Genomic DNA, 22820 nt, shown 5'->3' on the forward strand with positions numbered 1-22820 from the left:
CGAACGGATCTTCAAGCTTCATCGATCATCACTGGGACTCTAATCAGGCGGCGCAAGACCTGCTATCCCCGTCTCTACCATCGCTATTCTCCGTGTCAAGAAATCCATCTGATAGTACTGGAGAACTTCTACGGCGTCATCTCCTTGGTTCAATGCGGCAAGGTCATCAGGAGGATTGGCTCCAATCGAATTCCAAGACGCTCTTTCAATTGTCCAACTACCTGCATGCCATATTCTTTGTGTCGTGCGTTGACAGCAAAACCAGTACTTTCGAAAACAACTCCAAAACGGGCCGCAGATTTGTATGGTTCCATGTTCAATGTGAGCTCAGATGACAATGATTTCGATAGTGACTCACCAGTATTTTTAATGTCGTAGTCCTTAATCTATAAATACAATAACGAAAATGACCTCGGTAAGGCTGGCTATACACCCAACTACCCCACCCGCGATCTGAATTCTGAGGTCTGACTGTATGGATGAAGGTAGAAAAGGTGTCGTTAAAGGGTTAGCTGCAGAGTCGGAATCTGAATCGTGGTTGACGCACCTGTAGACTGTAGTAAGGTAGGCTTCACATCATGTCGTATCCTGTTTTCTGTTACGCCGTTTCTTTCTGAGGTTGTTCAGCACGGAAGGGTTTAAGCCTGCCCTCAAGCATCACATGACGTTGTTTGACTGCCCCAAAAGAATTTTTTTTCTCGCCTCGTGCTAAAAGGTTTAATCATCTTCAGGCTCAAGCGCTCATTCCTACTTGTCAGGTTCACATTTCTGTCAATAATATGGCTCTAATAGTATTCAATACATCCGTCTTCTAGATATGCCTTCAGCAAAAAGTTTCAATTTTGCTGCTCTCTGGGAGTTCACGCACTCAGGCTGCTCTCGCGAAAAATGTTGCGGTCGGCGTTCAACATTTAACGACTGACTGAGAATATGGTGAGTCTCTTGTTTCACATTTACACCCTTTCCAACTGTACTTACATCGTTTCTAGTATCTACAGGCCACGTTCACCACCACCGTCCTTCACGATTTTACCGCTCTTGCCTCGAGAATACCGTATGAAACACCTCCACCGGCCAATACACCGCAGCTTCGAAAAACCCATCGGCTCCCGCTTGCTTTTCATGTGAGCATCACCTACATATGCTGGAAGTGTTCCCTCCGACGCCATTCCACCGTCCAAAATCCAATGTGTCAAGCAGGTGCCGGTGAATCTGCGTTGAAGATATAGTCGGAAGCAATTATTGAGTGTTTGGCCGGCTCTGCTTGCGGGTGACGAACCTAGAACACAGCACGTATCATTTCTCTCCTTACCTTGAGCAACCGTAACCTGAACCTTTTCAATAGATTAGAAGATTATCCCCCAATCTCGACGGCAATTTGAGAGCAATATTATCACCTTCGTCGCCGTTGTGACGAGGTAACTGTCCTCTTCGTTGGATCAGGTCGCCAAGAACACTGGGATAAGGTGGATGGCTTATCTGGAAAACCCGTATGGAGGGGGGCAGACGCTAGAGACCCGACGCTGGTGGATGACGGCCTCCTTCACCTGTTTAGATTGTGTCTGATGTTGAAGGGCTTGTCGCAAGTGGTCGAGGTTGAGGGTAGGTGGAGAGGGAAGTATTGGTGTAACGTTGGCCACCATTCGTGTATTCGGGTAAGGTGCTTCTACGTTTGCTTTCAGTCCTCGTGAACATCTGACAGATTTATCTTCTGCAGACCTCCACTTCTATGAGCCTCGAAGGCAGCGCTACCATCCATCATGATGGATAGAAAATTTTCAAGTTGGCTGGGCTAGAGCTGAATGAAGCCGAATGAAGCGGAGCCAAACGGGGGAGGAGCGAACGGTGGAAGCCTCAGCAAGGGGAGGAGGGCGATGGGCGACGAAAACCTTCAGAAGCCATGTTTTTATGGCTGACAGGGCGGCTTCGGTACTAGATGAAGATGAAGGATGTACCTTCGGCGTTGTCGCCTCGCCGGTCATCGCTACCCCAAGCTTTACCACAGAAGACGCCACAACGACTCGACTTCATTTCTCTCCCTCGACCACAGCCTATTTGTTAACGTTCTATCATCCGCGCTCGCATCCTTTTCAGATGTTATTTCGGTGCTTGCTTTCCTTCTCGCTGATAAGCGTCACAACTTCATGCTAGTACGCACCACGGCGACCTCACTTCTTCGTCCGACATGCTTCTGTCTCTTTAGCCATACCAATACTCAAATCCCCCTGTTTCTTGTCATTTTTGCCCAGTGCGCGCCGTTACCTTCATCTTATTCTTCACCGTCTTCACCGTCCTCATTCGTGCGCCGAAGCCCTTTCTTTAAATTCGATGAACCTCCTTCTCGCAACCCCATATCTCTCTGACTGTTAAGGAGAAGAACGCCGTATCGTTAATCTTTTTCCATACGCGTTACTGCAGTACTGACTTGCATGCGGCACCTCCAAACCGGCCGCAAAACCTCCGCCCAGCTTTCTTTGCGCTAGTTGCATCCGCCCTCGTTTCTCGCTCAGAGGACGCCTTAAAGCCGTGCATGGGTTCCCTTCACCGTGACGGATGGTCAAGCTTCACTTTTACCACCGTGGTCAAACGCGAAGCCCCTGCCCCTTTTATCTGATAGGAAAGGAACTGGAGTTTCGAATAGAGGCTCATTTTGGCAAAGTTGTCTGCCTTGACCTACAACCCCAACCTGGGCGATTTTCTTATCGATTTGACGTCTTGTCAGCATTGGTTGGTATTCATATGGAGTGGACGATATGCTATGTACTATCTATCGTTGATTAGAGAGAGGTGCGAAAGTAAGTATCTTTAGTCCGAGAATCATTGCAATTGATAGCTAGCAGTCACAGAACAATAACAGAGCAGTTTGAGAGACAGATGAAAAAACACGATAGCAGGACGACAAACTGAAAAGGATTGAAGAGAGAATAAACTGGGTCTGGGGTCCATATGTAAATCCCGATCGGAGGTTTCCTAATTCCAACAGCGGGGATATTATTGTAATAACCGGGGATCGATACCAATATTTTGTGTGGACCGGTATTCTGGACGACGGACCGAAGCTTGCATTTCGGGAAAGTGGGGATTGTAGGTGGTATACGACTCGGTTATGCCTTGATGTTGCTGATATGCAGCCTGCATCATCACGGCGGGGGAGGGGTCGAGCTGTGGTGTATAATTCTCGCCAGGGAGATGCAAAGAATGGAAACCGAACGCGTAAGGGGTGTGACCCGGGTAGACTTGATCCGGTGTTAGAGGCGGTACATTTGGATGCCACTGTAATGGAGGTGGAGGTTGTACATATGCCGCAGTACTGGAAGAAGTTCGGATTCGAGAGTCCGTGGGCATGTAATAGCTCGTGCCCGTTTCCAACTTTGAAGAGGTTGTTCTCACGTCCCTCCTTGAGTCCTTCTCCGACTTCTTGGACTTCTGAGGTTTGTACTTGTAGCCCGGATACTTGCCCCTATGTTCGTACAGGTACTGATCCGCCAATTCACTATAGCGCCTCTTAACATCATCCGGTGCCTCCCGCCACAAAACTCCAATTTCCTTCGAGAGATCGGGTTGGCCCCTGGGTCGTGTGAAACCAGTGGAAGGATCGACGAAGGTCTTTGCGACGTTTCCTTGAGACAACGTGTCTCGGCGGAATAGAATGAAGGAATTTGGAGGTCGGGGTATTCTCCTGCCAGCAGGAGAGCCCTCCGGTGATGAAAACCGTGATGTGGACATTCTTGTTCGGAAGTAGAAGTAGGATTGAAGATGCGTTTTAAGACTCGTTGAATTCAAAGTGAAGAGAAGTAGAAGCATCTCTCATCCTATATACAAAACACTCGACTGGACTGTGGCTTCATGTCTCAGATTCTTCGTTAAAGGTGTCGAAGTATTGGAAATTCCTCTTCCCGAATGCCACAGTTTTTCACGCTTTGGATGTAATAAATCAGAGACATTTCATGGGGCACCATCGAGGTGTTATTGATGCCACATAATTATAACGATACTTCGTGAGAGCGAGGGACTCGGAAACAACAAGGATCACCGAATTTGGGATTGAAAGGAGTGTTCAAGCGGGTCGTCTAAGCGGATAGACCGATTCCGAGTACCCCGAGCGTAACAAGGTAAGTATAATTTTGAGTGTAGTACGTACATTCGACGTACTTCACCGCCATTGAACAGGTTACGGGTGCAGTGACTCGGTGTCGAACCTCGTTCATGGGTCTGAGCTGCATAAAAGGGAGCTGTAGGTTGAGCTGAGGCCGAGCGTGAGCTTGGCCGGGATTTCGCTGAATCTCTCGCATTAAGTTAACTCACCAACTTGGAAGACAAAAAGATAGATTTCTGAGCACAACTACTGTTGGTGGCATGCAAAGCCGTCTAATGATTGGTGTGAGGAAGCACTGGTACTGATGGGACTCGGAAGCAGTACAACCTAAGTCCTATTGACCCTTCGTCTGTCCGAGGGAGGTACTTGTACTTGATAGGGCTGGTTTGGAAAGCATGAAGGGCCAGAATCGATTTCGGGGGGCTTCTAGCGGATAGGATTACATTTGGGGCCACTTTCCCCGCCTTCTGCTCGAGGACCGTCGTTGAGGGTCGCCCTGGTGATCCATTACTCGAGATGTCTACGTGATTCGATGAAGAATGACGATTTTTGCGATCGATAGTACATATAGTACATGTATAAAAGGCTATCGTATTACCTCCATTCCGTTAGCCAAAAGAATTAAAACTCGAAAAGGAAATACTGCCCCAGTGAGGCTCGAACTCACGACCTTCCGATTTCCTGCCAGGCGATAACAGTCGGACGCTGTAACCAACTCAGCCATGGGGCAATTATTTACATGTGTCGCTGAGATCTAGCTAGAGGAGAAGCGGGTGTACTTATTGTACACCGACAGACATTCAGATCCGGCAGAACCCGGTAGTGGATTTAGTTTGATGTTCCTCCTTCCCCCCAACCAACCTGAAGGAATTGAAGCAGTTGCGCACCAGGTCTCTGCTTCGCTTTTCAGAGAAGGCCAGAATACGACAAGAATGAGGAAAAAGATTTCAATGATAGCATAGGTCGCGCCGGCCTGCTTTATTATGAGTCACTCGGGCACGATAACAGATGGTGTCCGGATGCCTTCCGTTGTTATTTTCTGCAAGGCTAAGACTGCACCTATGTGGTAGAAATATTGTTGACTCATTTTAATGAGTTTAAAAGCCAGTGCTTACCGTCTTCGCATCCATCTGAATTATTCTCTACCCGCTTCCCTGAAGCTACACAACAATAAACTTGAAATGGTAGTGACCTTCCAGACGTTCAAATGGTACTTATGGACCTCAGTTAATGTTCACTGTGAGAGATGAAAAGGTCCAACCAAGCGTACCCCTCGGTATAGTCAGCATAGAGTTGGGACTGAACGTGAACAGTGATGTCGACTCCACCTTGTCGTTTCCCGTCAATTTTCCGTTACCACTGAATGGCACTATAACCACAGAGCTCAAGTTCGTAGTCCTATGGGCATTGGGTACCACTTGAAGATATCTGACTTGAAGCGAATGACGAGGGTTGCGCAGAGTTCAATCATGGCGGAAAACATGCTTTGGCAAGTGCCATCACGTGCATTGAAGTAATTTTTCTGTGACAGCCTGTGACCACCGGTTCCATCGTGGCGACCCGTCGTTTTTCATTCGAATAAGTACCATTCATCTCTCCCAGTTTGGTCCCCTAGGCGTTTCGACGAATTTCGCTTCAGGACTCCTACGTGGAATGCTGTCAGCAAGCCAATCTTTCCACTATTCACGAAGATCGTCGGTCGAATTCTGTGGGCAATGAAGGAGGTATCGATGCACAGGAAGAGTCGTGAAGTCAGCCATTGAAGAACGAGACTGAGGCATTGAGGATTATGAGAAAAGGGCAAAAGAAGATGTGGAAAGGAAGGCAGTTCCGGAGGTTGAATTTGAAGGATTGACCACAGGAAGGTCGGAAGCAACACAAGAGGCACTGTTGGGAACGACAACAGAATACTTAAAGAATATGACGGACATGGGGGATTTTTGACTCCAGTGGCCCTATCGCCCCGCTTGGAGGGAGAACAACGTGATTGTGAGGTTAGCCATTCTTTTGGATGCCTGTTCCATAAGAATTTATTTCCCCGAGCTGTTCCAACAAAGTGAGGTTATTCTATCCTTTCATCTCTAACGTCCGCTGAGTCATACTGTGAGTAGCTCCCAAAACCCGGCGTCGTTGGGGGTATCTTTGTCGTGCTTGCAACAGCATTATTTTCGGTTCATATACTATCTGAATGAAGCAAGAGGCAAGCGTCGAAAACCACTACTGGCAACTCCTGCTCAACTTCCACTTCTTCTAGTCCTCAGGCATGGCTCGCCTATGCTAGTGAACGGAACGCGATGGAAAGCTGGACGCGAGAGAAGATATGAACAAGTACCCAAGCCCTCAAGCCCTCAAGACCTGCAGTTGACGGTGGAGTGGAAGTTAGAGTCGATGTTTTATCGAGAAATGCAGGTGATAGAAGCAGAAACAGATTGCTGGTCTATTGCGTTCTGCCTTGTACTTGTGGAACCGAGGGGATGCCTCGTATCTTGCTAACGTTGTTCCATGCAGCACCAACGTCTGCGGGAGGTCCTGGGCGGTTCTAGCATCAATTCATCAAGGCGGTATCTTAGGAGAGATGTCTTTCCGAATACAGCATCGACAGATATGGGGGCCGGTATATTAACATAGAATTCACAGAAGAAACCAGTCTCATTCCTGATGCTTCCCCCAAATTTTCAGTACTATGGGAGGAAGTAAGCTTTTTACGCTTTTTTTTTCACATTCAAACCGTTCACCTTTGAATTGTTTGGACGCCCAAGCTCTCTCGCACTGGTCCCGATGTGGGCCAAAGCTCAAGCCGGCACAGGCGTAGTACGTAGTACAAGACAGGTGCTAACTAATCTAAACCAAGAAAGGAAAATGGGCAAGTGGAAAGGGTGGGATGAAAAAAGAAAACCTCAACTGAGGCTATCGAGCTATGTGAGATGCGATGAATGAAAGAGGACACGAGAAAAACAGTATGACTGTTGTTGGCGTTATATACGCCGTGAATGTGGCGACGGTGGCTTCGAGACATTTTCGCTGACCGTCAGCGTCGACGAGGTGAGTCGGCCAAAGTGGCAGAGGGAGTGTGGCTCGTGGCATAGACCTCGGTCAAAGGTGTTTGACCGATTCTTTCACCTTCACGCTTTGACATAGGTTTCCGTTGATCGCTACATCTACATTCCTAAGCCTCTCAGCGGTCAGGGCACTCCGTATAGAACCGCCCCTACCTGCCACCGTAACCGTTTCTCAGCCATCCATTGATTCATACGACAGGCCTAACCGGTTTCAGTTTCGTGAAATCGAAATAACACACAATACACCGAACCAAGAATCGCCAAAAATCTTGCCACCGGACAAGAACGTTGCTCAGAGACCGAGCAGCATTTTCACGTCTTTGCATGTTCCCTCGTGAGTGGATCTTTACCTTCTTCGATTCGAGGCGCCGATGTGTCGGAGATCGCCGACGCGCTTTGCCATCTGTGCGGAATCCGGATGATTAGATCTTTGGCAAACGGAGACCATATGCACGTTTCTTATTTTCATTCATCAAGATGGGTAACCCGATTGACCAGAATTTCTTGTTACCAGAGATGTAACCTCGCATATCGCTCCAATGGTGGCTTCAGCTGTACGCGCTGGTCCGAGAGGGTATCCAGTTGGTTCATTCCCTTCTTCCTCTACCAAGTGAGCACAATATTATTCAATGAACAGTTATATTGTTACTAAGCCCATTTTCTCCTTCTCTAGATCAACAAGCCCAACAAATGGAAGTCCGGGGAATAACACTCCAACAAATGGCAGCCCAACAAATCAGGCGAATAGTACTCCAACAAATGACAGCCCAACAACTGACGGTCAGACGAATGGCAGCCCCACGAATTATACCCCAACAAATACCAATTCAGTAGCTACCAACAGGCCTACAAGCGAAGCTTTTCAGACGGAAAGCAGCCTACCAAAAAGTACCCCACAAACTAACACCCCGCCATATACGAATGACAGCAAAACGTATGACCCCGGTCTCGTAAATAGCGGTACAACGAGCACCATACCCTCACCAAGCTCCTCGTATACCACTTCTCCTCAACAGCCCTCCAGCGAACGTCATCAATCGATGGCAGGTGCAATTGCAGGCGGTGTAGTCTGAGGGCTAGGAGGGCTGGCTATACTTGCCCTCAGCATTTACGTTCTTCTACGATGGCGGCGGACTAAAAGGGAAACTGCTCATTAGGATCTAGGTATGGCTTTTAACATTTAATCTGATGTATCATGTCTCTGTTCAACTCACGACATTATCGAAACAGACTGCGTACCATACCTGACAACCGAATCTGATACAGCCGACAGAAATCTGAGTATGAGGGAGCGAAAGATGCACATGGTTGGGCAGAGGGCTCAACTCGAGCATCATCTCCAAGTATCAAGAGATCACGGTGACGTAGGAGGAACTGACACAGATCAAGATCTTCGACAGCAGGTGAGCCTGTTGACACAGAGGATAGCTGTGCTTGAGGCGGGGCCAGGGGAGTCGGCGCCGCCGAATTACTCAAGTGCTCCATAACCGCGTTACTCCAGTCGGTATTCACATTTCTCAGTGCTCTGTAACTCGTAGTGTACTTGACTGTAGTAATCAGCGATAATCTTAATTCTGCTCGTCGTCGGACACTCACTTTAAAGTCAGACACCTCGTCGGTTCCGACCGGAGGCGAGATCAAACATGTCACGTGAAGTTCAACGAAGTTTGAACGGCCTTGCGAACATTCATCACACCTCAACCCCAACATTGATCATGAGTTGGATTCCTGTTCCTCTTTGGTGATACATCTCTCGACTCATAATTGACCAAGTCTTCCTCCCGTAGCTTCTCCTCAGTATAGCGGTCATTTCTCACCTATTCGCCGTTTGGCAACGACTTTTTACCGTGGCGTCCCATTTTTGAATTCCCGGGCTGTTGGAGTAGTTTCATGGTTATTAGGTATCATGATCAGGCTGACGTCGCCGGGTATATTGATTCATTCATTGGAATTGTGTTCATAGTCCGGTTCAGACCCGCCACCATCTGATTGATCAAAGCATATCCCGTCGCCAACGGTGAGAACCAGATGTAACAGCACTGTATGTACCCATGATTGAATCCCCGCCGTATTCATGGCCCTTACTTAACAGTGGAGTCTTATTGAAGCCTCATGATTTCGAGAACTTCCACGATCTTCAAGGTTTCGCTACCATAAATGTGCATGATCCGCTATAGGGAACCAATGCACGAAAGAACCGGACAAAAATAGGATCGTCCATCAATCAGGACTCAATGATCAGACAACCAGAGAGGAGATTCGTGGCTGTGTATCGTATCGGAAAGGACAGCTTACCGAACATTTATATCCATTGCTACTATCGGAAACGACGATGACCTTCCCTTCCCCAACTCTCGACTCTGTATCATGCGACGCTATGGCCTAATAATGTACGAATACCTCCTTTCTGCTTTTTACCTTTCCTCTGGCTGACCAAAGGTTCAAATTGCAGATGTACCCTCGTATTTATGGCATGTTTGACGTCTACAGCATTTCAGATCGACCCACCTCTCCCTTCTACTGTCGTCACAGGCCAGGGTGTTCCATTCACTTGGATTCGCGATCCGAAAGATCCATCTGAGTTTAGTTTTCGGAAAATACAGCTCGATGACAATGGTCCGTCCGATCCACTCCAAGTGGACAAGGATGACGCACATCAAGAAAGCGGCTTGTTTACCTTGACATTCACCAATTTGTCGTGAGTGAATTAAAAATATCTGAGAAGGAGGGATAATGAAGGTAGAACGTTGGTATAGGCCATTTCAGGTTGTAGCAGTCGACAATCAGTACGTCTTACCACTGCATTATTCTACACGACAGCTGCTAAGTCTGTCCTATCATAGCACGAAGACGACTTTCTTTACAGCTCCCGGAACGATCGTCGCCGCACAATCCACTAGCAGTGTAACACCCAGCACTCCCGGTGCCAACCCAAGTTCCGGCAACTCCTCCACCATTGGGCCAGATCCAAGCTCTACCACTTCATCGTAAGAAGACTAATTTTACCCTATCAATGGCGGACTTTCTTAGCTGAAATTTTCACTGCCAGTGCATCGTCCACTCTCACCAGTACCGACTCAAGCTCTGGCAGCTCCACAGCCACCCCAGACACAAGCTCTACCGGTCCATCGACTACATCGTAAGGAGACTAAGTTTCGCCTATCAATGAAGGATTGACCAACTTTCAGTACCAACAATGCGAACTCGAACACCAGCATTGGAAATCCGACACCGGCTTCTGCACCAGAGACGGATGGGTGAGCACTGAAATTTTGGCATACATGCTAGTAGCATCCTGACGTCCACAAAGGCCTCCTACAAGTACCGCTCCTTCCCAAACTGTGGGTGGCACATCCGCATCTTCTAGAAATACAAAACCCATAATCATCGGCTCTGTCATCGGTGGTATCGTCTTCATCCTTTTACTCCTCCTCTTTCTCCTCTTGTTGATTCGCCGTCGCCGAAACAAACTATCACGGAATGACTCCGTGGGTTCGGACGTATTTTATCGAGACAAAATGGTTCAAGCAATCGGTCGACGTCTAAGCTTGACCATTCACCGGAAAGAGTACCCCGTGGAGGAAGGGATCACCGCTTCGCCCACTACACCCTTAAGGGAAGATTTCGATGATCGCGATGTGGGTTCGGCGGATGGTCATGATGAAGTCAGTGCTTTAGGAAGTAAAATCGTCGAATCACCCGCTACGATAGAAACGAGGAGCGCGTCCGGAGCTCGAACGGATAGGCAGATGCAGATCGAGCAGAAGATCATCGAGTTGCAATCCCGGTTGATCACGGCTTCCCCTAGTGAAAAGAAGGAGTTAAGGGAGAGAGTTGAGCGGTTAACGCAGCTCAGGGATTCAGATTGGGCATCCAGGCGGGATGGGGATGGTTCGGACGAGGTTCCAGAGGTGATGAAGGGATAGAAGTGCATATTGAATGCTATGTATTATGGATGTATAATCACTGAATGATTCCTCAAAATTCACAAAAAAGAGTTGGAGGAGCTTCTTCCGAGAGCTCCAGTGCAAGCGAACGCTATGGCCATTTCACTGCATTGTGGTCTCGTGCCAGCTACGCGTTAGTACGGGCTACTGTAGTTCCATTAAATGCGTAACATCGTAGTCTGAATTCGAGAAGGTCTGAGCTTCAGTGTAAATTTCATTAATGAATGGGGGGAAAAAAGACTTGCAAGAGTTATGATTCGACCCAGGCTCGAACTGGGGACCTTCTGTGTGTTAGACAGATGCGATAACCAACTACGCCATCGAACCATATTTACAGCAAGATCAGATTACTGTACTTATACTAAAATTGTAACCCGCTCGACTCGCGTGAGGGTTTACGAATTCACATTAGTTGGCGATTATCCTGTTTCTGGGGAACAGGAATAAAAGAGGTCAGAACGATCACACCGTCATTTCTCTCTATTGAGCTTGAAGTCGATGAAATTTACCTCTGGGTTCTGCCAACACCATATTTGAATAAGTTCGATAAATTCAACGCTGCCACCATATAACTCCCCTCGTATCCTATGGTAACACTCGCGATCCTCGCTTAGACGATGTGTCCAATTCGGTTCTTGTGCTTTGCAGCTTGCCGTCAGATTTTGACAGACAGATTGTCTACGATTAACTTGAAGCCAGAAGGAGCGAACCCGAGAGACGACCCTTACTATCTTTCTCAACGAAGCCACTGGTGACTGAATCGTGCAGCACTTTGAATCGATATTGATTTGAATTCGCCGGACTACAGATGTTATTCAAGCGTTGGACGCCGATCGAATCCTTTGTTTGGTCATAGGCCGATGGTAATCGGAACTCAGTTCTCCCACGAGTGTAGAAGATGCCGAGAAAGCCGTCCTGCTATCTCACAGTGTCGTCTAGTTCACTGATGTCAACTCCATTTTGAGAGGACTTATCCTTGACGAAGTCGGAACTGTCGTACCTTCACCACTCCGTTGCCATGGAGTCCTTCATTCCATCAGCACTATCCAGAACCCCGCTTTTGGCAGGTCCTACCGTTCATCACCATCAAAATGAACTGGTGGCCATGGATTCCAAACTCTTTCGTCCAGAGAGGGATCAATCAATGGTCAGGGCAACCTGTGGGCAAGATGTGCAACGAAATACCTCTAAGAGAACATATTACATCTCTTGTTAACTTCAAAGACAACTTACTCTTATCTCTCAACCCCTTCCACGATGTTGTGGAATGGAATAATGTAGGAAGACCTCGACCAGCGGCTTTATCAATGCGTTTCTTACGGATGCCCTCCATTCTCAGATATACCTTCATATCCATGTGGTGGACGACTTCAACGGCGCTCCATCTTGAGCCAGCTCCTCCCCTCACCGTCCCTGTAAATCAGCCCCAAATTTTCACTTGGATTCGCGACGACGACGACGACGACGTTCCATCGAGTGTCACTGCAATTGCGGTCAATAGCAGCCCGACTCAATCCTCTAAGGACAACGAGGACTTTGTCGGTTCCAGGATGTTTGCACCTGCTGACATTCGTTTCCGACTCCTGATACATCTCGGTGGCGGAGATGACGAGGATGACGAGGACGACAAACCAAGAAATGGGACCGTTACACTGACTTTCCCCAGTGCAACGTGAGCGGTTAACCATTCCTTTTATCTTTCATTCAGATGGAGAACTGACGAACGGTTCTTGGTTCGTAGGTCATTTTCGATTGTAGCAAAGAAAGGGAAGCCCCCTGGGTACATCTTCGGAACGCCAATTCGAGTCGCCAGAGCTAACATAATGTCCTCTTGCTAGACAGAAAGTGTTACATACTTTTAGTGGAACAGTGGTAGCGACTGTTAGCACCGGAACAACCTCCACCACCGCCTCCACCACAACGCAAGCACAATCCGCCTCATCTACAAACACCGCCCTGTGAGCAAATGGTTATTGACCGATTTGTCCACTTCCTGAATTGAGACTCTACAGTTCAACTCCTGGCAGCAGCAGTTCAGCGTCAAGCACGGTAAATGGGCCAGCGCAGGCTGGCACTCCAACATCTACGGGTGCCACTACAGAGACTTCCGTGATTTCCACTTCGTCCGCATTAACAAGCCCCGTATCGACGATTCCTTTGGGTACCGCGGTAAAAACAGGGGAAAACAATAAAGCCGTTATACTAGGCTGTGCGCTCGGGGGTAGCATGTTCATCTTGGTCTCCCTCCTTCTCCTTTTCGCATGGCGACAACGGCGTCATAGGAAAGGTAGATCAAGAGACACGATGAGTAGGACCAGCTCGATCATGTTCTATCGAGATGAAATGGTACGGGCTATCGCTAGACGCCTAACATTCCGGAAAGAAGATCCCACTGAAGACACCTCGTCGTCTACAGCAACTTTTACGGGGAGTTTCAAGGAAAAACAGGCTCGGAATTCTATGAGCCTAGCAGGTTTAGATGTTCTTGAAAAACATGATGTTAATCCTCTTGCACCGACAGAACCGAAAGATGCCTTTTGGGCCCGAACGGATAGGCAAATGGAAATAGAGCAGAAGATCATCGAATTACAGTCTCGATTGATTTCGGCGTCCCCCCTTGAGAAAGACTGGATAATGGATAGAGTTAAGAAATTAAAGGAGCTTAGAAATTCGGATTGGGCGTATGGGAGAGATGGGGCCGAGGTCCCAGAGGTGATGAGGGGTTGGAATAGTGTTCCCTGACTCAGTGGCATGGTTGTACATTTACTATATTACGGACTCTCGGACAGACCTGCGACAAGGACAATGAGATTACGGTACAAAAATTATAATGAAGGGTTCGGGCTCACCGTCGCCATATACGCGTGGAGAATGGTGATCCTTCCCCGTTTACCACTAACATCTCTCAAGCTGGCCCAAGATGTTCCAATCCAGATTCGAACGGTTGTATCTTACTGTCACATTCAATGCCTCCTCTAGATAAAGACTTGACTCGTTGAAATTCAATACTATGCTCGGAAAGGAAGTGGAGGTACAGGGCCTCGAAAAACTAGCATCATGGGACCGAGATGAGAACTCCATTGTCGTAACCTGTCTCTAAGCAAGTCTGAACCTTTCTCTCTCGGCCCCCGACGGATAAGGAAGATGTCAAACCAGCTGCTCAAGTCGGATCGTCTGAGTGCAATGTCTGACACAACTTACCTCGTCCGAAGATCAGATGAACCCACATCCGCCCACCCACACTTCGAACCAACAATCAGCACCACTATTCCAGTCACCATGGAATATCGAACAGCAGACAGTTCCATGATTGGAATATCGCAAACATTTCTAAGCAGAGAATCAATGATTCGCGAGAAGACTAAACCAACGACTGGGTCACCTCCTGATGTGTCGTTTTCTCAGCAACAAAGAAGAACAGAAAATACCGAGTCGAAGGAGAAATGTTGACGCTCTGTGTCTTGAAGTCACCAAAGGAGATTGAGTGCTTGACTGGGAGGGAAGGGGGGATGAAAAAATTCTGTCGTGGCTGTGCAGTCGCTTGTCACGCCCTTTCGAGGGAAATTTTCACCTCGATAGCGACCATCACAAACTCTCCTGGGTAGATCAAATCACATTCTACCTTCTCCACCCCTCTTGGCCAATGATTTCGTAGCATGACGGATCGATACTGATACTGCGTTTAGTAATGGGTTGGCCAAGGCTCTCAAGATTCGCTGCAACTGTATCATTGCAACATGTATCAATGCAACTGCGACGCCGCGGATTTGAACGTAAAGTGGCTAAATATTCTCTTCTCTTGAACGCATACGACTCCCATCGAAGGAAATCTCCCGCCTCTGCCAATACTGCTATGCGGCGCATTCATAGGCTGGCGTACGTCTTCCACTCGTTCATTCACTCCAGCATCATCTGAACTACACACACATCCAGATTTTCCTCAATATTGATCCCTCTGCCTCTGGGAAACGTAGCAGCGCTCCGCATAGATCCACCTTTACCTGCCAACGTCACTAGACTCGAACCTGTTCCGTTCATTTGGCATCGCGATTCGAGCGATCCAGATGAATTTGGATTTGTCAAGTGGCAGCTTGAAGGTCATGACAAGGGGCCTTCTGATGTCTACTTCGTAAAAGATTCAGAGAATGAAAGCGGTTCTTTTACCTTGACTTTCACTACACCATCGTAAGCGCACCAAAAACACTCCAGGAAAATGTGGTACTGACCTTTGGAATTTGAATAGACCTTTTCTGGTCTTCGCAGTAAAACGGCATTCTACGTACGTGGTTCAAACTTCGTGGGCTCTCAAAATATCACTAAGAGTCAATTAACTAGAAAAAGCCCGTTCTTCACCGCACCTGGAACACTAGTGGCACTGTCATCGGCCGTAACAACCTCGAGCCCAAGTCCGAGCCCGAGCCCGAGTCAGAGTCCGAATCCGAATCCGCCTGAAACTAGTACAGAAACTCGTACAGAAACGACCTCCACCACGTCCAATGCAACACCTATCACCACATTGTAAGGATATCAATGATTGCCTAACCGATGAAAAGTTTGTTGAATAGATATTTCAGGTCAAGTACTTCCACTCGCGCGAATTCAAGTCGTGGAACTACGACTATACCTCAACCTACTGCAACAAAGTGAGGTCACTTGGCTACTTTGTTCTCGGTCCGCACCCTGAATTTTTTCTTCCATGCTAGCAGTACCCCCCCAATCGCGCAACAGAATCAGAGATCAAAGAAAGGTGCCATCATCGGCGGTGTTATCGGGGGTCTGGCTGGTCTGATTGTTGTCATCGCATCTATCTTTTACCTTCTCAGGCGGCGAAGGAAAAGAGCACATCAGAACAACGGTACGCCATTTCGGAAGTGCTAGTGTTGTCGGACATGACAGTTCATGGGTACTTGATACGCAGATCTAACACCCTATTTCGAGGCAGGTAGTGCAACCTCCACGGATGCACGAGACCAGAAGGTGCAAATCATTGGACTACAGAGAGAGCGGCTCGAACGTCAGCTGGAGGCATTTGAACGAACTCCTCCTTACCCTAATGACAGTGCTACCGAAGTTGGTACGGTATCGCAAACTGTCAACGATGCGGTTCAGGCCCTTCGGTGTCAGATTGAGCTCCTGACGGATAGACTGACTAGACTAGAAGGGGAACGGACCGAACGACTGCCTCCTGACTACTCTTCTGCTTGAATAGAAAATGGACTACGAACAATGTATGTATGAATAGTCGTTCTAGCTATGGGAACAATCACAATGTCAAGGAACATTATTCGCCGCAACGTGAGTTTTTCCATCGACTTCGTCGCCAGTGATACAAGAGTGACGTTTGTGATCTCATCATTAGTGGAGTAAGATAAGATAAAGTGATAAGATCCCTTAATATCACACATAACCTGTCTTACCTTCCCAATTCCTCATACGAGCTACCATGAGTGAAACGGACGAAACTCGATCCAACGTTGAGAGCAATGGTGGCGCTGATAATGAGTTGCCAAAAACCTGCGAAGGTGTGTCTTATTTCTAACGCTTCAAGAGTCTTCAAAAGTCCTGAATTTCTCAAATGCAGTCGTCACTGGATGTACCATTCCCGTTGACATATTCATTCAATCATCGGATGAAAAACTGTTTGGTGCACATACTCAAAATCTTCAAGCTTTCAGCGAAGGTTTCCCAATGACACATGATTCACGCAAGGTCGTTTGGTTCACAGAGAGTGCAACCATTCTACGGCTGTTTCTTCCCTTCACGCACAATGTTAAACCCAAGGATTTATCTACGTTGAGCGTCGATCAGTTGGTGTCCCTGGCGGAGGTAGCGGATAAGTACAAGAATCAATTTGCTTTGCTGGCTTGCAGGAAGGCGTTTTCGTGCGTATATTCAATCGTTCTCTCTGTTGTTTCACTGGCTCACCAACTTTTCTGTCCTCATCCACACTGCCACTGTTATAGTCATATCGCGGGAAAGTCTTCTGAAAATGCCATGAAGATTTTACGATTCAAATCAGTTCACGGTGATTTCGAAGAAATCGACGATGTCGCTCGGCTCACGATGGGCTTTACTGTCAAGAACGCCATGAAAGTTTTCGGTCAAAACCGGGAATCGTTCTGCATCTGGGTGAGCCCACCTCTACGCGTCTCCTTTTCGATACCGTTGTACTAATGCATTCCACTTCCTTCAGGTTCAGTACCAAGAAAGCTGGTTGAAGTGTATGGAAGAATATCGGGTCGCTGTATCTGAACATCCAGATTTCAGAGTCCACCCGACCGGTTACAAGGAGTCAATCTCTTGTCCATCCTTAGCGAATATCGTTACTGCCATGGAACCTGTGGTCAAACATCTCGGTTTAAGATCCGTGGACGATTTCGAAAGGGCACTCAGGATCGCACGCTCTTCGCCAACTGTTCATCCTGGGTGCAACTGTAGGGCGTTGGGATTATGGAGAGCCTCCATTCATAAATCCCTGGCGGGTCTGCCCCGTTGGAGTCAATTCTCTTGAACACATTTCCGCATGGTTTCCGTGTAATACACGCTTCCTCTGGTTGTATCAATATAGCCACTTTTTCTCTTCAACGTCCACCAAAGTTGGTTTAAGCGTAGTAAGGAGTCGGAGCTATCATGCCAGGGTTCAGTTCGGCTGCTATCTTTCGACAAAGTCAACTTCCACCTTGCTCATTCACGTCAACGCGATCGTTCTCGAGTGAAACTCGGCTTTTCATACACCAGGAGCCATCATTTCCCATCTGTAATCGAAAAACCCCAAGGTTTCCTCCAAAATGCGACTAACAGCAAACTTCTCAGACCCCCTCGTGCCGCAAAATTTCCTCAACCAATCTTCCTATTCTTCCTTTACTCCACCCACTCACATTCCTCCACTCGTCACTGTCCTCCCCGTTCATAACCTTGAAAGTCGCAAGTGAAGCCGCCAACGCAAAATCCGCAAAATCCGGTTTCTCCCCGCCCACAAACACCGAACCGGACTGTCCATAGGCAGCGTCTGACAACAGCTCTTCAACACCCTTCCTCGCTTTCTCCCACACCTCTTTCTGCTCATGAGCCGGGAGTAGATCAGGAAGCGGCCCCTTCAATGTTTCTATACGTTCCCTCAACTCGGGGGATAAGAATCTGCAGAAGCTGGGAACAAAAACTGGTAACAACAATTGGAGCTTGGCGTTGAAAGTGTCGATGAGGACCGTTTGTAACACCCGAGTACCTTCTGGTACGAGTTTCGGTGTGTGCGGGTACGCTTCGTCAAGGTATTCTCCAATTAAGAATGAATCAGAGATAGACCTTCCGGTGGCGGAGTCGTGGATGAAGGGAACGGTGTATTTGGGTGAACCGTCGGGTTTTGTAGCAGTTGGAGGAGCCCCAACTGATTTGGCCACGGAGTCGACGGTGGACGATGCAATAATGAACACTTTGAATGGGAGCTGTTTGTAGTTGAGCGCAAAGCTGGGTTGGGAAGAACTCCGTCAGGGCAAAGTCATGGCGGGTCGGGAAAAGTGCGAACGCACATTATTCTTCGTACGTGAGGGGAACAACCAAAGGCTTCCGGGAACTTGGAGGGTCCTAGGTCATATATAGTTATCATAACTGCTTCGTTCGTGGTGAGTTTGGGCATTTGACTCGAATTGAGCCGCACTTTATACAGGCTCGCCTCGGCCGATGCTCACTAAGCCCTAAGCGAGAGGTCAGATAGAATAGACGGTAACTGGAAGCGCTTCCGAGTCCCGTAATGCTTCTTTGACTCGACCATGTTATCCCCATCCAACTCAACTACATCTTAGTACCCTTCTTGTCCCGTAAAACATTATTGTACAAGTCCCTCCAAGGCATCACCCCGCTCTTTTCCCCCATCCCGCTCTGTATATGAACCAGACTAGGCCCAATGCCCCAATTAAAAATTCGTTTATCAAGCATTTTCACAAACTCTTCCATCACGCTCCCCCCAACTGCAAACGACGTATGTGGTTGCATGACTATAGAGTCCAGCAACACCACACATTTCGTTATACGCGATATCCTATATTTTTCGGGGGCTTGGGATACGAAATCGTGCAACAACCGCAGAAAAGACGTCGGCTGGTGCCATCCTGGGTGCCCAAGTCTGTCCGGCCACTCTTCTGTTATCCGAAGCCAATAACGGTTAAGGATCGAGTAACATGCCAAAAACTGCGTCGTATTGGCTCTATCCGACAAACTGAACTCATTAAGTGTCGAGAAGACGCGTAGAAGCAAGTCTTCCCCGAGATTCCTAAACCGCTTGGGGTCTGCGTCAGCAGTATGAGGGTGCTGATCTAAAGGTATGTTTTTATCCTCCGATGCCGTCGTTAACGCGACAGCAATCCGCCCCAACCTATCCAAAGCGATCGTAATATCTTCTCCGCTAGTCGTAGGATCATTTACCGCCCTCAACAACAATTCGACCATATGCCTTCTCGTATGATCATCCCACCAATACCACTCGTGATACCTCGTCAATATCTGGTACCGTTTAACGTCCGACAACTTTCTCAAGGTTCGTGGAAGATAGGAACCCTGGAAATGGCTGTAGTCCGCTAGGCAATGAAAGATATGAAGCGATACCTCTCGAGAAGCACCGAACGCTTCATTCATCCGATCCATCGTCGACTGGACCAGAGAGTAATCGATATCGCGCGTTAAAAAGGAAGGATGAGAGGTGTCGCTATCGAACCAGTCGGTTAGGCCACGATATAAAATGTTGAATCTTGTATCCCAGAATGGGAGATAGAGCGACGTTCTTGGGAGTACTGAATCGCAGAACCTATAGAACAACCACGCTTGAGGTGACTTGTAGGCGCAAGGTACACTCAGGGTCCACACAAGAGATAGTGTCGGCAACACCGTCGTGGCTGTAATAACTAGGATTGCTAGGCCAACTTGAACAGTGATAATGCTCGCTACAACGGTGTTCAGACTCCATAAGAGATCTAGAACACCTAGGAAGAACAAAACCAAAGCGACTTCGAGCAGAAGAGGCAGACAATGAGCCATGCCTGATACACCCCACCGTTGGAAGCTCTCATGACGCATCTGTCGAAGCAGAAGGGTGTCCTTGTGTGAGGTATACTTTGGGGGATTTCTTCTATGTTCCCTAATCCATTGCTTGCACAAAATCCCGATAATGACCGCCGTGAGGCTCATTGTGAGGCTAAGAAACCAACAGACGTTGATTCGTACAGCCGATGGCGGTGCTGAGAATTGGGTTTCAATAGTTGAGGGTAAGGGTGTGGTGAAATTTGAGTTCTGAACGATGTGAAGTAGGATGAGGGCCGTGGTGTCCTGAGGGTTCGTATCCAACCATTGGTATGATTCTACGGTAAACGCGGTCACAACCGCAGAGAAGAGACCAGCCTGGTTGCGGTATAAGGCTGATAGCGGATAGTAAAAGTAAGGTGTGAGACTCACAAAAACTAGGAGTGTGTCGATATCTTCCCGCCAACCGTTGCAGCTTTCCACATCCGAATGATCTACTTTCTTCAGACATTCCTTCCAATAGTCACCGAGATGAGGTACGTTGTATTTGTACGAGGTGGCAGGAGTAAATGGCGCAGGCTACGAAATGGCAGAATGAGGTCGGTTTTTACTTGCAGAACAGGAGGACACGCACGAACGTTGGGACATCTTCGAACGAATCTGGACCTTTGTTCATGTCAAACTTCGGGCTCTAGTTTAGGTACATCAGTGATATGTCCGCAGTTAATGGAGATGTCGTATCACGTACTATTTCAGAGTGCACCGAAGTCATGATGGCGGTCAATGGGAAAGATGCATGAAGAGGTAATAGGGAATGATCTATTCTTTCTATCCGGCATACCCCGGGTGGCTCGTTGGAGTTTCTGAGCTGATACACACCTTCATTTGACTGCTGGTAGAAGGCACAGTACTTAAAAAAAGGACGAATGAACGTTCCAGTTGGTGCCCAGGTCAGAACGCTTCACAAAAAAATGTCAACCATTACGTGAGACATTGAGTACCATGCCGCGGAGGATTCGGCTTTATTCGGAGGCTGAAACCATCGGCACTTTGCGGGGTCGCCAGAGGCTTGACTTCGATCAAGCAACTCATCAGACGACGTATTGCTGTGAATATTTCGACGCGACTGGCGACCGTTCATTAATGTTCATTGCCTCCTTAGGCTTTCTTTCAGATACGTGGTTAACGGTTTGACAGACTTGCGCTTGGTACTGGCACAATGATCGTTCAAGACGTTAAAAAAGGATGTAGTTCTTTCATACAACACATGACAATGGCACTACGGTCCCTTCCAGTCATTATGGGCATCGGCATCTCTACATGCAATCTGACCATGTCAATAGAATACCGCTCTTGGCCATCTCTACCCTGCTCGGATCCTGGTCCTTCTGGCTTCTCGTGGGGAGCCCATTCACCATTAGGTGCTCTTCCATAGACACCTCCGGTCTTGCAGCACTAGTTGGTGAGCACTGCATCAGCCTGTTGCTATTCACACGACACGATTCGTAACCTAGGAAATCTCTTACCACTCCATCGTCTCTGGCCTTCTCATCGTAAGCGATGAGTTGTCGATTGAGATAACAGTAGATAAGGCACCAGTCTGGGGAGCTTTAATCAGGATGAGGCCAATCAAGTCAATACTCGTGGAGCAGGTGCACACCGGGTTCAGATATTCTCCACCTTTTTCACTCCGAGGAAGGCAAAGGTCGCCGCCATCGTTCGCGTGTTCGGCCCCTTGTGCTTTGACTAGGATCAAGGAGAGAAGCCTCGTGATGCGAGGTAAGAGTTGCAAGATCCTCATGGTTGACGGGAACTTTGAGGGACAGGATGGGCTGAATGATGAGCGACTAGTAGACAGACTTTTATCGCTCGGATGGAAGGGAAGCTCGTTCAACTGAAAGTGCTTTCAGTCGTCAAGCATTCGTGTGTACATTATTCCTCTCCACCACTGATAATACCATACGTCTGTCTGATGAGTGCACACTGTCCATCGTATAGTCCAGACTCCAGCTTCCTCACAAGTACTAACAAAAATTGTTTCTTCATTCTACCGGTCGAACAACTTGAAGATTCGGCCAATTCTCCGCCTCCGATCTTTTATCATTAGGATGTACCTTCCTTCCTTTTTTTTAGCTTCCCGGACCCAAGAAGTACCGTTCCAGGGAGGTGAATACTGTACCGTATACAGTCATGCAAACCGCCACCGGGCTTGAAACGGGAAATTTACATGATATTTCATTCGGCGATGGTCTAGCTGAGGGCACACAAAGGTGGATGGTGTGGCTTTGCACGTTCCTTCAGCACCCCAACTTGAAGATGCAGAGTCCGGGATAAGGAGACAGGTGATTCTCTGTCGTAAGGAATCCCGGTGGAGTTCTCAGGCTAGTCAAGTTACTGTATCACTAAGCTACGTGAACAGCCGAAACACTTGGGGCAGGCCTAAGGCCAGATCCCCGTACGGTCGATGAGTAATTCGTGGATCGTGCGGGGCAAGTGTGGACTGGCTCGGAACTCCAATGCCTGTCTGTGCGGGTGTACCTGAAGCAAACGGAAGCCGAAGATGATCCAGTGAGTAGCGCGCTGTCAGTCAACATCGATCTCAGTGGTAGACTGACTTGGAGTATGATTTTGCCTTTCGGGATAGGCTTTTACTACACGGCCAATACCCTAAGTACCATGATGTACTAACACTGGAAGAACCACATCTCG

General features: G+C 48.0%; 9 protein-coding genes and 2 non-coding genes across 12 annotated transcripts; 6 read left to right on the forward strand and 5 right to left on the reverse strand.

The window, feature by feature from the left end:
* Positions 1 to 1949: 1949 nt before the first annotated feature.
* Positions 1950 to 2363, forward strand: E1B28_013111 (uncharacterized protein; the record flags this gene model as incomplete). The annotated part of the gene is made up of 1 exon (XM_043158259.1): positions 1950 to 2363. One exon carries the CDS (start codon positions 1950 to 1952, stop codon positions 2361 to 2363), a length of 414 nt encoding a protein of 137 aa, XP_043003603.1.
* A 628-nt stretch (positions 2364 to 2991) lies between these two features.
* On the reverse strand, positions 2992 to 3726 carry E1B28_013112 (uncharacterized protein; the record flags this gene model as incomplete). The annotated part of the gene is made up of 1 exon (XM_043158260.1): positions 2992 to 3726. The coding sequence occupies one exon, from the start codon at positions 3724 to 3726 to the stop codon at positions 2992 to 2994; it is 735 nt and encodes a 244-aa protein (XP_043003604.1).
* Positions 3727 to 4738: 1012 nt separating this feature from the next.
* On the reverse strand, positions 4739 to 4826 carry E1B28_013113. The gene has a single exon. It is a non-coding gene; the product is annotated as a tRNA-Asn (tRNA).
* A 2868-nt stretch (positions 4827 to 7694) lies between these two features.
* E1B28_013114 (uncharacterized protein) lies at positions 7695 to 8228 on the forward strand (the record flags this gene model as incomplete). Its single annotated transcript, XM_043158261.1, has 2 exons — positions 7695 to 7765; positions 7829 to 8228. 2 exons carry the CDS (start codon positions 7695 to 7697, stop codon positions 8226 to 8228), a joined length of 471 nt encoding a protein of 156 aa, XP_043003605.1.
* Positions 8229 to 9522: 1294 nt separating this feature from the next.
* E1B28_013115 (uncharacterized protein) lies at positions 9523 to 11081 on the forward strand (the record flags this gene model as incomplete). The annotated part of the gene is made up of 7 exons (XM_043158262.1): positions 9523 to 9545; positions 9608 to 9853; positions 9912 to 9941; positions 9999 to 10142; positions 10205 to 10294; positions 10344 to 10412; positions 10466 to 11081. The coding sequence occupies 7 exons, from the start codon at positions 9523 to 9525 to the stop codon at positions 11079 to 11081; spliced, it is 1218 nt and encodes a 405-aa protein (XP_043003606.1).
* A 274-nt stretch (positions 11082 to 11355) lies between these two features.
* On the reverse strand, positions 11356 to 11429 carry E1B28_013116. Its single transcript has one exon. It is a non-coding gene; the product is annotated as a tRNA-Val (tRNA).
* A 764-nt stretch (positions 11430 to 12193) lies between these two features.
* E1B28_013117 (uncharacterized protein) lies at positions 12194 to 13844 on the forward strand (the record flags this gene model as incomplete). The annotated part of the gene is made up of 4 exons (XM_043158263.1): positions 12194 to 12774; positions 12844 to 12882; positions 12941 to 13060; positions 13115 to 13844. 4 exons carry the CDS (start codon positions 12194 to 12196, stop codon positions 13842 to 13844), a joined length of 1470 nt encoding a protein of 489 aa, XP_043003607.1.
* An 817-nt stretch (positions 13845 to 14661) lies between these two features.
* E1B28_013118 (uncharacterized protein) lies at positions 14662 to 16491 on the forward strand. 2 transcript variants are annotated; one of them, XM_043158265.1, is made up of 9 exons: positions 14686 to 14875; positions 14928 to 14978; positions 15036 to 15287; positions 15346 to 15381; positions 15438 to 15620; positions 15677 to 15745; positions 15806 to 15957; positions 16021 to 16397; positions 16462 to 16491. In XM_043158265.1, exons 2-8 carry the CDS (start codon positions 14956 to 14958, stop codon positions 16305 to 16307), a joined length of 1002 nt encoding a protein of 333 aa, XP_043003609.1. In that variant the 5' UTR covers positions 14686 to 14875; positions 14928 to 14955; the 3' UTR covers positions 16308 to 16397; positions 16462 to 16491. The 2 variants fall into 2 exon arrangements, with proteins under 2 accessions (XP_043003608.1, XP_043003609.1); XM_043158264.1 differs by having other exon boundaries at positions 14662 to 14978.
* A 54-nt stretch (positions 16492 to 16545) lies between these two features.
* On the forward strand, positions 16546 to 17613 carry E1B28_013119 (uncharacterized protein; the record flags this gene model as incomplete). Its single annotated transcript, XM_043158266.1, has 4 exons — positions 16546 to 16624; positions 16684 to 16984; positions 17066 to 17231; positions 17296 to 17613. The coding sequence occupies 4 exons, from the start codon at positions 16546 to 16548 to the stop codon at positions 17611 to 17613; spliced, it is 864 nt and encodes a 287-aa protein (XP_043003610.1).
* On the reverse strand, positions 17481 to 18735 carry E1B28_013120 (uncharacterized protein; the record flags this gene model as incomplete). The annotated part of the gene is made up of 3 exons (XM_043158267.1): positions 17481 to 17727; positions 17782 to 18566; positions 18629 to 18735. 2 exons carry the CDS (start codon positions 18733 to 18735, stop codon positions 17912 to 17914), a joined length of 762 nt encoding a protein of 253 aa, XP_043003611.1. The 3' UTR covers positions 17481 to 17727; positions 17782 to 17911.
* Positions 18736 to 18890: 155 nt separating this feature from the next.
* E1B28_013121 (uncharacterized protein) lies at positions 18891 to 21064 on the reverse strand (the record flags this gene model as incomplete). Its single annotated transcript, XM_043158268.1, has 4 exons — positions 20860 to 21064; positions 20746 to 20802; positions 20544 to 20690; positions 18891 to 20489 (listed from the first exon to the last, which is right to left on the reverse strand). Exons 1-4 carry the CDS (start codon positions 20881 to 20883, stop codon positions 18891 to 18893), a joined length of 1827 nt encoding a protein of 608 aa, XP_043003612.1. The 5' UTR covers positions 20884 to 21064.
* Positions 21065 to 22820: the final 1756 nt, after the last annotated feature.

Source organism: Marasmius oreades, chromosome 9, assembly GCF_018924745.1.
Source record: "Marasmius oreades isolate 03SP1 chromosome 9, whole genome shotgun sequence".
NCBI lineage: Eukaryota > Fungi > Basidiomycota > Agaricomycetes > Agaricales > Marasmiaceae > Marasmius > Marasmius oreades.